The 14,016-nt window shown below is 36.6% G+C and overlaps 2 protein-coding genes across 3 annotated transcripts in view; one reads left to right on the forward strand and one right to left on the reverse strand.

Moving 5' to 3' along the window:
- The window catches only part of LOC149132447 (uncharacterized), a 50,256-nt gene extending 39,996 nt beyond the window's left edge, over window positions 1-10,260 (reverse strand). The window contains exon 1 of the mRNA XM_089363613.1: window positions 10,167-10,260. The gene's annotated coding sequence lies outside the window, so the exon portion shown is untranslated. The remainder of the gene's footprint in view (window positions 1-10,166) is intronic.
- A 196-nt stretch (window positions 10,261-10,456) lies between these two features.
- The window catches only part of LOC106874647 (uncharacterized), a 28,004-nt gene continuing 24,444 nt past the window's right edge, over window positions 10,457-14,016 (forward strand). The window contains exon 1 of one of the 2 annotated variants that reach the window (XM_052973205.2): window positions 10,457-12,542. In XM_052973205.2, the coding sequence (XP_052829165.1) occupies window positions 11,597-12,493 (897 nt within the window). In that variant the 5' untranslated portion in view covers window positions 10,457-11,596 and the 3' untranslated portion in view covers window positions 12,494-12,542. The other variant, XM_089363611.1, reaches the window with a different exon arrangement.

Genomic DNA, 14,016 nt, shown 5'->3' on the forward strand with positions numbered 1-14,016 from the left:
AAAGCTAATAAACCGGATATCATCATAAAAGATCAGACAAAGAAGACGTGCTTATTAATTGACATGAGTATTCCCTCTGATCATAATTTAGCGGCGAAAGAATTTGACAAGATCAGTAAATATAAAGACTTGCTAATAGAAATTGAAAAAATGTGGCACCTCAAGGCGACTACCATACCAGTTATTGTAGGATCTCTAGGAATGATAAAAAAAAGGTACTGAAACCTATTTGAAAATGATACCAGGCTTACCATCCCTACAGGAAGTGCAAAAATCGTGCTAACTGGAACGACTCATGTACTGAGAAGAGCATTATCGCTGTGAAAACAACATCCATTCATGATTTTTTTTTTTTAAATACATGTTTTACCTGTGAATTTGCGTGTGTAAACTGGGATTGCATACAACGAGTTTGTCTGCCAACTACAATGGTAGTGGTGGTGATGGTGATAATTAAAAAAAAATGTTATAATGATAATATGCTGCAGCTGCTGATACTAAATATTACTAATACTACAATAATACTACAGCTACTACTATTATGATAGCACAGGAATCTGAGGCCCAACCACTACCCTTACCACTACCCTTACCACTACCCTTACCACTACCCTTACCACTACCCCTACCCCTGCTACTGTTGCTGTTGTTGCAACCACTGCTACTACTACACATAAAAACAATAATACCAGTGATATCAGTGATGATGATAATAATAATAATAATAATAATAAAAATAATAATAATAATAATAATAATAATAATAATAATAATAATAATAATAATAATAATGAAAGGAAACGGGTGGAGTCTCCTTATGGGCTCATAATGATGCATCTAGTGATAGTGTCACAATAAAAACACTGGTAATTGCGCAACCTGATAATCGCTATCTCATATGAGTAACAATGAAAAAGCAAAATATGGTGGTAATGAAACTGAAGCCAATGATGGTGACAGTGCTACACCCGGTAGGCTCAGAGATTCTGGTCCGGCTCCAGCCTGTCGATATCCAGAAAGGGACCACCACACACGGCGTAGATGGAACACACAAATTAGTGCTGTGGTCAGGGAGTGTTACTACCTGAGCAACCCGGTAGATGAAAATGGCGCTCAAATTAGGGGTTACCGACAATATATGTATGATCATTGGAGAGAAAAGGGATTGTTTCAACTCACGGAACAGAGACTATGTGATCGAGCTAGAGCAATAAGAAAAAATTGTTGGTTCACAGAAGTAGAGCTCGAAGCTATCAAAAGACGGGTCGTGGACAATAGCAGCATAGATATGAATGAAAATACAGTTCTTACTAATAAGAGTAATCTCATAGCACAGGAAAGGAGCAGTGGTAGCTTACTTGATGAGAGACATATAGATGATCTAAAAGAAGACAATAAAGCTAATAGCGACATGACATGAACAAAAGGCAATCTACGACAGAATAAATGTAAGACTACAGTAGAACGATAGCGACATTATTTGCAACCTTAAAAAAGGTTGATCGATGGAAATTGAACCAAGAAACGAAAAATGTCAATGAAATTCTGAAATACATCAGAACAAACAACATCACAGAAACAAATAATTCGATCAAGGCAGCAAGTAGCAGAAAATGTGGGTGTCGATGTCAAGAAAAAGAAACATAATGGGAGTGACAAAAGAAAAGATCCATGGTGGAAAAGAAGAATCCAGGTATGGTTAGACATGCTCTCGAAGGAAATCTCTGTGTTTGACCGAAAAGAGAAAGGGGAGCTTAAAAGCGAACAAAAATACAGGGCGCTGAAAAGGAAGTATAATATTGAAAGAAAGGGACTGAAAATAGTAGTGGAGGAACTGAAACAGCGCCTCGTTGCAAAGATGGTAAGATACGACCAAAGAATGAAGGGTTACCACCAGAATAGGTTATTCAGAATAGATCAGAAGAGATTCTATAAAGAAATAAATGGAGGATGTACAGATGAAAAGTTGATACCAGATAACATTGAAAGTCAAAGGTTTTGGAGTGACATCTGGTGCAAAGACAAGGAGCACAAGAAGGATGCTGATTGGTTGCAAGAACTGAAACAAACAGTAGTCTGTCCAAAACACAGTCATTTCAGTTAGGGAAGTGAAGGAAATCAGCAAAAAAATGAGCAACTGGAAGGCCCCGGCACCAGATGGAGTTCAAGGCTATTGGATCAAAAGATTTGGTGAATGTCATGCACGAATAGCTGCGCAACTCAACACCTTGTTAAATGCCGACCAAGTAACACCAGAGTGGTTGACATTGGGTAGGACTGCTGCGCCTGAAAAACATCGAAAAAGGCAATACGGTAGACAATTACAGGCCGATATACTGTTTTCCACTTATGTAGAAGTTATTGACTGGAATACTCACAGAGTCCATGTACGAACATCTAGAAAAAAATGGAGTCCTGCCACATTAGCAAAAGGGTTGCAAGCATAAGTGCAGAGGTACCAAGGATCAACTCCTGATAGATAAAGCTGTACTCAGAGACTGCAAGAAGGGGAAAAGTAACTTAGCCATATCATAGATCGACTATCGTAAGGTGTACGATATGATCCCGCATTCTTGGATTATGGAGTGTATGAACCTGTTTGGGATTGCATCGAATGTTGATTGCTTGGAAAAAGTAAGGCGAATTGGAGGACGGACCTGACAGCATACGGAAGGAATTTAGGGACAGTAGAAATTAGGAGGGGCATCTTCCAAGGGGACTGCCTGTCCCCACTGATCTTTGTACTGTGCTTGATACCACTGAGACTGATTCTGAGTAAAGCAAAAGCTGGGTATGTATTCAAAAACCGCCAACAAAAAGTTGACCACTTGTTATTCATGGATGACCTCAAACTTTATGGTAAAGATGACCCCAAGTCAGTTCCCTTGTTGGTACGGTGTATACCTTCAGTGCTGATATCAGAATGGAATTCGGACTGAGTAAGTGTGGTGTGTTAGTATTGAAGAGAGGCAAAATCAAATGTATGGACGGACTAACGATACCGTCGCGGCAGGTTATGAAGCAGATACGAGAGACGGGCTATAAGTACTTAAGGATTCTGGAAATGGATAAATTAAAGGAGAAAGAAATGACAGGAAAATTTAAGGTGGAGTACTTACGCAGACTGAGACTGATCCTTAAGTCGAAATTAAACAGACGGAATAAGATCGAAGCTATCAACACCCGGGAGGTTTCACTCCTTAGATATGGAACAGGGGTAATCGCATGGACAGCAGACGAACTAAACAGCTTAGACAGAAAGACAAGGAATTTGCTAACTAGATATGGGTCACTCCACCCAAAAAGTGAAACAGACGGACTTGTATGTACCAAGAAAAAGAGGGGGAAGAGGACTTATTGGATGCGAACACAGCATTAGAGCAGAAGAAAACAACATAACATGGTATGTAAAAAATGTCACAGAACCGCTAATATTAGAAGTAGAGTGTCAGACTCATGTAGGATGAAAGATTGCAAAGATAAAGCACTATATAAGAAATTGAAAACGAATGAAACTGAAAATAGGTGGATAAAGAAAAGAATGCATGGTCAATTTCATAGGGATGTTGAAGATAAGGCAGACAAAGAAAAAAGATGGCTGCGGATGACTAAAAGTGATTTAAAACCGGAAACGGAGGCTCTAATCTGTGATGCCCAAGAGCAAGCACTAAGATCAAACTACATAAAATACAGAATAGACAACACATCAGAAAGTGATAAGTGCAGAATCTGTGGACAAAACGGTGAAACCGTATGGCATATTACCAGCCAATGTACGCCACTAGCCCAGAAGGAATATAAGAGACGCCACGACAATATAGCCAGGCTTGTCCATAGGACACTTTGCAACAAGTATGGACTTAACAGAGCAAAAAATTGGTACGACCACAAACCTGAAGGCTTTTTCGAAAATAGAAATGCAAAAATCCTATGGGATTTTATGATTCAGTGTGACCATGAGATTGAGAACAGGAAGCCGGATATGATCCAGCATAGTTTGTTTTCTTTCTCAATTAAAACTATGCTGGATCATAGACATAGCATGCCCAGCTGACAACAAGTTATGCGAAAAGGAAGAAAGAAAAGTCGAGAGACATGATAGGTTAGTATTTAAGCAGTTGTGGTCGATGACAAATGTAGCAGTAGTACTAATAATTGTCGGAACCCTGGGAACAGTGAGCAAAAATCTCGAGAAGTACGTAGAACAAAGAAGGGCTGCAATAAGGGTGGAGCACTTGCAGAAAACAGCACTGCTTGGAACCGCTCGAATACTCCGGAAGGTGCTCGAAAAATAAGAGGTGTTACCTTAGTTCACTGGTAGTGAACAGCTGACACTGTAGTACATCTCCAGCGTTAGAATCTGTGCAAGGCAGCAACAACAAAATCAACAACAACAACAACAACAATAATAATAATAATATTATTACACGAAGATATTTCACTACCTCCCCTCCCCAAGCTTTCAGTCATATTGTAACATCTCTTATCCTTCCCAGGACGCCGGGTGTGTCTCGGAAAGTGACTGTAACAAAGATGTAGATTAAAAGTAATAATAATACTTTACGATGAAAGTAAACAAACAAAGTTTGTTCTTTTTTTTAGAAGCGTTGAGATATATTGTAAGAACAGAAATAAATTTATTTCTCAAACGCGTGATAATGCTATAAATAGTGATCAGGATAAATTATCCAGTTATTCCAGAAAATTACGCTACTAGCCAGCCATGAGTCTCGAATTCACATCTCTGTGATTACGTGTCAAGTGTTTTACCATTAAACTAAACTGCCCAGCAACGAATCTTTCTGCAATTCTAGAACTTATAAATTTAGCTTCATAAGACGCTAACGTTAAATTCAACTTTACGATGAAAGTAAACAAACAAAGTATGAGATGTATTGTAAGAACAGAAATAAATGACGCGTAATCACAGAGATGTGAGTTCGAGTCTCATGGCTGGCCAGTAGCGTATTTTTCTGCAATAAATGGATAATTTATCCTGATCACGCTATTTATAGCCTTATTACGCGTTTGAGAAATAAATTTATTTCTGTTCTTACAATAATAATAATAATATACGATATAATACCACATTCCTGGATAATAAGAACAATAGAAATGTATGGAGTAGCAGAAAACATGTGAAGCCTAACATGGAACAGTATGAAATGTTGGAGAACGGAATTGAGAGTACAAGTATTAGGAGTATTAACAGAAGAATCATCCAGGGGGGACAGTGTGTCTCCACTGATCTTTGCGCTGGGAATGATCCCCTTGAATGAAATACTACAAAAAACAAAATTAGGATATGATCTGGGAAGAGATAAGGGAAAACTGAACCATATGCTATTCATGGACGACTTGAAACGATTCACAAAAGCTGAAGCAAAACTGAACAGCCTAGTCCAGTCTGTGCGGATTTTCTCGAATGATATTAACATGGAGGCTGAGCTCTCAAAATGTACTACGATGGTGATGAGACGATGAAAGCTTGTCAAGACAGAAGGTGTATGAATGCCAAGTGGTGAGATAATAAAAGCAATTCAACCTCAGTCCCGCTATAAATACCTGGGAATACTTGAAGCAGGTGGAATTAAACACAATATATGAAAGAAAAGACACTAGATAAATAGACAGATAGATAGATAGATAGATAGATAGATAGATAGAGAGAGAGAGAGAGAGAGAGAGAGAGAGAGAGAGAGAGAGAAAGAGAAAGAGAGACAGAGACAGAGACAGAGACAGACAGGCAGAGACAGACAGAGACAGAGACAGACAGAGACAGAGACAGACATAAAATATTACACACTGGCACACACATACGCGCGCACATAAACACAAAGTGCTTCCATATAGTTTCTGTCGGGCAATTCCTCTCCGGATGCAGTTGTTGGCCTGTGGCCATAGTAAAAGTCATTTACCCAAGGTCGCAGATGGACTTAATTTGAGACCACGTAGTTGCGATTATGTGTGTATGCATGTATGTGTGTGCGTGTAAATGTATAAATAAATGTGTGTGTGTGTGTGTGTGTGTATGTGTGTGTGTGTGTGTGTGTGTATTTGTGTGTGTGATTATGTGGGCGCAGGTCTATTCAAGTATTTAATAGTTCGTTTCATAATCATGACATCTCGGGGTCGATTCTACTTCGTCAAATCTAATGTATCTCTAACTATAACTATGATATGGGTGTCGTTTCCTAGTACCGTGGCACATGCAAAAAGTAAAGACTCAGCTTAGATGTTCTCTTCCTCTCTCCAGATTGTAAACTTTGTTTAATTCTCAACAACACTCTTCAAATAATAATTAGTATTACTTGTCAAAAAAAGCATCGCATCTTGTTATCTGCTTCACTTCCAACTTAAATCTCTAAAAGTTGGCTGAGAGAAATTCAAATTAAATATCAACTATAAACCAGGGAGAGCCTGAAAAGTTCATGTGCACGAACGTCCTTTCTCTGATTTATTAATTACAATAAATTTCGCTTTACTATTTTTACTCCCTTTATATTCTGTAAATAGTTATTTATTTTTAAGGGAAACCGCTAATTTTCAAACAATGGGTTTAGTCGATTGAACTGAAGTCAGATTATTAAAAGTAGAAACAATATATTTGATAAGAGCGAGTGAGCTGAAAGATTATGATTTTGAAACGATAAAATACAAAGTTAATACCAGCGATATTTAAACTCTAAACGTAACTATATGAAATTACAAAGCTTTTCCTAATTTGTCTATATACTAACTCGTTTATATACGCTCTTAACACTGAATTGTTTTATGATGTGAACGTTACTCACATTATAAAAGAAAGGGATCAGACAGTGTGAACTTCTTAACAGACTTCAAAATTTAGACAACATTCAGAAAACTGTTCAATTCAAAATTGAAACTTACACCTTATGCCCCCCAACTTCACAGCGCTTCTTATAAAGTACTGTTGAGAAACTGGGTAGCTATCAACAATCTGTATGCTGAAGTTACCAATATGGCGAGATGCACATCAGCATACTTCATTTTCAACTGCCTTGCCATGCTAAGTTTAATTCCTCCCATGAACCTAGACAAAACAAAAGCGTTCTTTTGTACCTTCCTTAGTGTCGCTTAAACTTAATGTGGTAAGCATAGCAGTGTAGTTGCAAGTTTTTGGTGATCACGACCGTTTCCAATTTCTACTTAAAGTGAAGATGTTTTCACTTAACTGTCATTGATAATGATCATGGTAAATATCGAACTTCAGAACTTTTTATTTTTCCAGTTTAGAAAATTTTAGCATCAAGTTTTAAGGATTTACAAAATCTAGTTTAACACTTTATACCACTACATGTAAATTTCACTTTGCCTTTCTCTGGGAAACAGTGCAGTGCCCTATCTCTTAGAAGTTTGTTCAAGGGACTATATTTCGTTTACTGCATGCTAGGATCAATTATCTGAATCTGCGTAAATGTAAATAAGAATGTGGAATTCATCACAAAAAATAGTTGAATATTTTATTTTATTTATGCCAGGCATACCGAAATCTTTCAATACCAAAACAATCCCAGATAGAACTGAAACTTCTATGCAGAAGTATAACTCTAGATATACCTAAAATTTTCAAAACACTGCATATACTCAATATTTCAGTACCCTGTTTTATCAACATCTCAATATACGATATCCAGTCACATTTCAAAACATACATCAGCCATACGTTATCATATGCTTATGCATGTAATTCTGTATCTTTTCAATACTTTAACATGTCCTATATTCTCAAAACTACAGCTGTCCACTTATCACAAGTCGATGGGGAACTTTTATTAGTTTGCTCGACCTACTGCCAAATTAGCCTCAAATCATACTACCTTAGAAGAAAACATTCTGTCAATATTCCATTTATATTCAATGTTACAGTTATACTCTGTCCTTTATCCATACCCTAACTTGTCGATATCAAAATTATACACTATTCCGCTAATCACGTACATATAACCTACCTCGCTAAAATCTGTCATTATCTCAAGCATATTTATTCACTCAATGACCCCGACATGTCCTAATCTGAAAATACTCCAGATTTTTCTGTCTTGCTAACATCAAAAACCTAACTTATCATGTCGTATATACAGGCATTCACAATTTTGTCAGCACAACAGTCATACCACGTCTTGTCAATAAAACAAATAACAATAACATCTTACTATTTGGCTTAGTTTACTGAATTAAAACAATTGAATGTCCTTTGTGTTGTTCATAAAATCACCTCCAATAATACTCTGAGGGTATTTTTTTTAGAAGATATATTTTATTGTGTGAGCAATTGAAAATCTTCTCAGACAAAAAGAAATGGATTTTAATGGAGTTTCTTTTCATACCGATTTTCACTTCTAACTTTAAAATACCTTTCTTCTCTTTCTATTATTGCCTCATTTTCACATCCTTAGCACATTTGCTTATTTGGCATTTCTGAAGAAATTTCACAAGTATTCCATGGTCTATCCAGGGAATTGTAGATGGTTATCCCAATTTCGTCTATACAAGTCAACGAAACTATTTTCTCTATTTCTCCCATCACTTATCAGTTTTTAATTCTTGACATTTATTTACTTACTGAAATCAGTATACGCACATACTTATACACACGCACAGATTAGATCAGTCATGCATATATATACATATGTATGTATGTATGTATGTATGTATGTATGTATGTATGTATGTATGCATGTATGTATGTATGTGTGCGTGTGTGTATGTATATATATATACATACATACAGACATATACACGCACACATGCATATATACATATATACATACATACATACACATAATACATATATATATATATACATATCTTGCTTACCAACCACGTGGCTCTGGGTTCAGTCCCACTGCGTGGCATCTTGGGCAAGTGTCTTCTACTGTAGCCTCGAGCCGATCAAAGCCTTGTGAGTGGGTTTGGTAGACGGAAATTGAAAGAAGCCCGTCGTATATGTGTGTGTGTGTGTGTGTGTGTCTGTCTGTCTGTCTTTCTGTATTTGTCCCGCCCTCCATCGCTTGACAACCGATGCTGGTGTATTTACGTCACCGTAGCATAGCGGTTCGGCGAAAGGAACCGATAGAATAAGTACTAGGCTTACGAAGAATAAGTCCCGGGGTCGATTTGTTCGACTAAAGGCGGTGCTCCAGCATGGCCGCAGTCAAATGACTGAAACAAATAAAAGTATAAAAGAAAAGTATATACTCACACACATATACACACACACACACACACACACACACACACACACATATATTGACATATACACATTTTCTTTCTGTGTGCCGCCTGAAATTACATACATGGGTACAATCACACACACACACATACGCCCTCGAACACGCACACACAGAGAGAGAGAGAGAGAGAGAGAGAGAGAGAGAGAGGCACATTTACTCGTTCACACCGAAACATATTCATAGATGCACTACTGGTCATACACACACCACTATCTTTTCTCGTTTTCTATCAATCAGTTACACGCCCCCCCCCCTTTCACTGTCCTGGGTCATCACCATCCCTTATTTTCCTCTTCCCTCTTCCGCCATTTCTATATTTCCCGCTTCCTTCCGTCCTCCTCGCCTTTCTTCACGTTTTCTTCTACTTTTCTTACTTTATTTCCTCTCTTTTCTTTTTCTTTTACTTTTTGTTTGCTCCCCTCCATGTATCACCTTCCCTTCTCTTTTACCTACTTAACTGCCGTGACAGTATTTCTCATCTTCATCTACTCCGCCTACTACCCTTGCCCTTTTGTCTCTTGTCTCAGCCTTCCTTCCCCCTTTCTCTACAGAGACAGTAACAGACAGATAGACAGAAAAAGAAAGAAAGAGAAAGCAACTGTGCAAAAAGACATTTCATTGGATCCGTATGTTATAAAACCCGCAAATACGTTGGTGTTATTGATTTCTTTCTTTTTAATGTTTAAAGGGGACGTTCCATTATTTCAAGAAATATAACAAGCATGATAATAACAACAACAGCAACAACAACAATAATGATGATGATGATGATGATGATGATGATGATGATGATGATGATGATGATGATGATGATGACGACGACGACGATGACGACGACGATGATGATGATGATAAAAATCTGTATTTCTCAAACCCTAAAAATATAAAGATAATAAAAAATAATCTGACCTTAGTGCCGAGAGTTTAATTATTAGAATACCGAAATACTATTGGTATCACGTGAAGTTCTTTCACCAAATCATCCAGTAACGTTTCTTTTTTCCCCCTTTCTTTTTTTTTTCGTCATGCCGTTAAAGCATCGGATGGAATCCTTACCTAACTTTCACACAGAAATTAATGAGCAGTTTTTAAATTTTTAGTCTTCCATTAGGCTACATCAGCCATTTCAGTGATCTTTAATGTATATTTTTGTTATTATTTTTTTCATTTTCTTCTTCAAGATTCACTTTATATATTTCTTTTTTCACACATATAGACACACGAACACACACACACACACACACACACACACACACACACACACACACACGAACACACGAACACACACACACACACACACAAAAGAAAACATATGCGCGCGCACGCACCCATACACGCCCACATCTACCCTCTTTGCCACGCTTTCACAAATACTTATTTACTCCTTTTATATCGTTACAATGATTACGTCAACGAGAAAACTATACCATGGGATTCTATTTCTCATTTGAAAAAAAATCTCCACAGCAATATGAAAACGAATAAAAGACGCGAAGAAAATAAAGCAAACCGAGGGTACCAAAGAATAATTTTAAGAATTCAGAAGAAGAAACAATGAAAAATAAATTTAAAAGAAAAATTATATCAATGCCGTAGACAATGAACATGCGTAAATGGAATTTTATCATCAAGATTATAAACGTAAGTTAAATTTCACTTAAAGATCAAAAGCTGGATTACAAAAAGAAAACCAGAATCTCCTTGCCAATGTAAAATTTATTTTTATGCTTCAAATCAGAGAAAAATACGTAAAAAAATCATAATCCATCTACATTAAGTATAACTTCCAGATATCCGTCTTTCTATATGTACATTCAAATTATATAAAAGTTCTCCAATATCTACATTTATCTCTAGTGGAGATAGACTATGTCTGAGAAGAAAAAAGATGGAATGATCACGCCTAGAACGGATCATAGGCTAGCGTCATCAGAGCTGAACTGGAGTTAAATAACAACATAATTTATAACACTAGCCAAGTAAATGCAAATTTACTCTGAAGTGTCTTTAATAATAATAGCAAGTTTATGCGTATATGTATAACATTTCATAGTATTTTCAATCCCGAGCTTACACCCCACAACATAACACACACACACACACACACACACACACACACACACACACACACACACACACCCACACACGCACGCACACACACTCACACACACACACACACACACACACATACATACATACATACATAATTCGTGTTGCAGAAATGTGAAACAATTACAAAAAATCCTGTTGACCATTCATATAACTACATACATACATACATACATACATACATACATACATACATACGTACGTACATAACTTTCTACAACAACATCGAAATGATGGATTTTGAAACAGCTTACCCTATTGGTTTATACCAAGAAGATAGGGATCCGTACCAAACAATGCATTCTCAATCTATAGATGCAAATCCAGTTTATCACCTACGAGATACATCAATTGATTCTACCCCGTCTGGGTCATACAATTCGCTGAATGAAGGACCAAATGCCCAAACTAACAGAAATTTACCCTGGAGTATATTTGACAATGCAGTGTCTTCGCAATATGCTACAACTGGATATTATACGACACTCACTGAACCTAATGATTTGCAAATACAGCAGCAGCAACAAACATCATTGCAGCAAAATACTCATCAACATCATAGTCACCACCAACGTGACCATCATCATCATCATCATCAACCACAGCAGCAGCAACAACAACAATCTCACGTAACGCCATTGACCGAACTACATCACCAAGGCCAATACACATATAATTTGCAACATCACACATCTCTTCAAAATGCTGAGATTGATTTATCAGCAACATCGTTTCCAGTAGAAGTTTGCCATAGTCCTTCCAAATACAACAGTTTATCGATTTTCCATCGACCAGGAAGAACGCGTATTAGACAAATGTCCAAGTCTACTGACAGCAGTCGTGAGGGAGCCACGGAACGGGAACGAACCCGAATGCATATGCTTAACGACGCCTTCGATGATCTTCGACGTGTTGTTCCTAAGTCGAATCTAAGTGAACATCAAAAGCTATCAAAGATAGCTACTCTCCGATTAGCAATTCATTATATATCAGCATTGGCTAGTATATTAAAGAGTACTGGTGCCGACATCAAGTTGATAAAAGACACCACCTCAATCGATGGTCGAGGACGTCGCCGAACTGGAAGAAAGAGAAAACTTTCATATAATGTCGATACAAAAACTTAATTGAATATATAGCCAAGAAGTGTGAGTGGACTGTTAGTAATAAATGCAGGTATCTAAAACTGTCTTATAATACCTAAAATGTAATTATCATGTAGACATTAAGCTAGGTGTATGCAAATGTGTATGCAAATGTGTATGCAAATGTGCGTGTGTGCGTGTGTGTGTGACTGTGTGTGTTTGACTGTGTGTGTGTGTATTAGTGTGTTTATATACGTTTGTATGAGTAAATATATATATACCTGTTGTTTGTGTGTTTGTATGTATGGCTATATATATATATATATATATATATATATATATATATATATATATATATATTAAAATATGTGTTTATAAATATGATTGTGTAATTTTGAGTTGATTGACTCTTGAATATAGGTGTGGATGTATGCACGTATGAGTGAATGTGTTTATATAAAGATACGTGTATTTTTGTGTTTTACATTTATGCAATGCACTGGATATATATCGAAAGTAGATTTAAATATACATATTTATTTAACGGATTACTTGTCCACAAATGCACAAACGTGTTTGTATGTACATGCATGTACATATATGTATGTGTGTACTTATGTGTGCATGTAAAAATCGTTCGACGGATTCATGATAGAATCTTTTATTGTTGCTCTTCTTCTTCTTCTTCTGAATATTATTATTTTATTATTATTATTATTATTATTATTATTATTATTATTATTATTATTATTACATTTTGAGGTTATTAATGTCATTGTCGTCGTCATCGTATATAGTTCATGTTTGCATTCTAATCATTGAAATCAACTTTATTGTTCATCTAGCCAGGATCTTAAAAATACATACCATAAAGATATTCAGACTAATAAAATAAGTACCATTAGTAAAAAATATGAACGATTAAAGCGACTGTATTCAGAAGGGGGAAAAATTTCAGATTCTTAATATGGAATGCCTAAGTATTTTTATATATTCTAGAACAATAGTTCTGAAAAGGTGTGCCACAGTGCATTGGTGAGCTACAAAGATATCTAGGTGCACCGCAGATTTTCAGGCACTTAAGCCTTTCGAAAATCCTAATCATACTCAAAATTTTGTTCGACACAAAAGTGATTAATAAAACAGCGAAAGCGAAAGATTTTTTTTTTATGCATTTTGCTTCAAAATTTTAAACTTTAAAATAGTTTTTGGTTTGTTTGTTTGTTTGTTTTTTTTGTTTTCTTTTTGTCTTCTTTTTGTTTTGAGGGATTTTTTTAACATCTGAGGAAACAATTGTTTTTGCCACAGTACCAGGTTTTGAACCGCAATTCTACAAAATGTCCTTTGCTACTTTTGTAATCGGAATGTGTGTGTGTGTGTGTGTGTGTGTGTGTGTGTGTGTGTGTGTGTGTGTGTGTGTGTGTGTGTGTGTGTGTGTGCGTGTGTGTGTATGTGTAAAAAAATAGGCGTGGCTGTGTGGTGAGTACCTTCTACTATAGCCTCCGTCCGACCAAAGTCATGTGAGTAGATTTGGTTGAGGGAAACTGAAAGAAGCCCATCGTGTG

This window comes from Octopus bimaculoides, chromosome 15 (assembly GCF_046866305.1).
Source record: "Octopus bimaculoides isolate indiv1 chromosome 15, ASM4686630v1, whole genome shotgun sequence".
Lineage (NCBI taxonomy): Eukaryota > Metazoa > Mollusca > Cephalopoda > Octopoda > Octopodidae > Octopus > Octopus bimaculoides.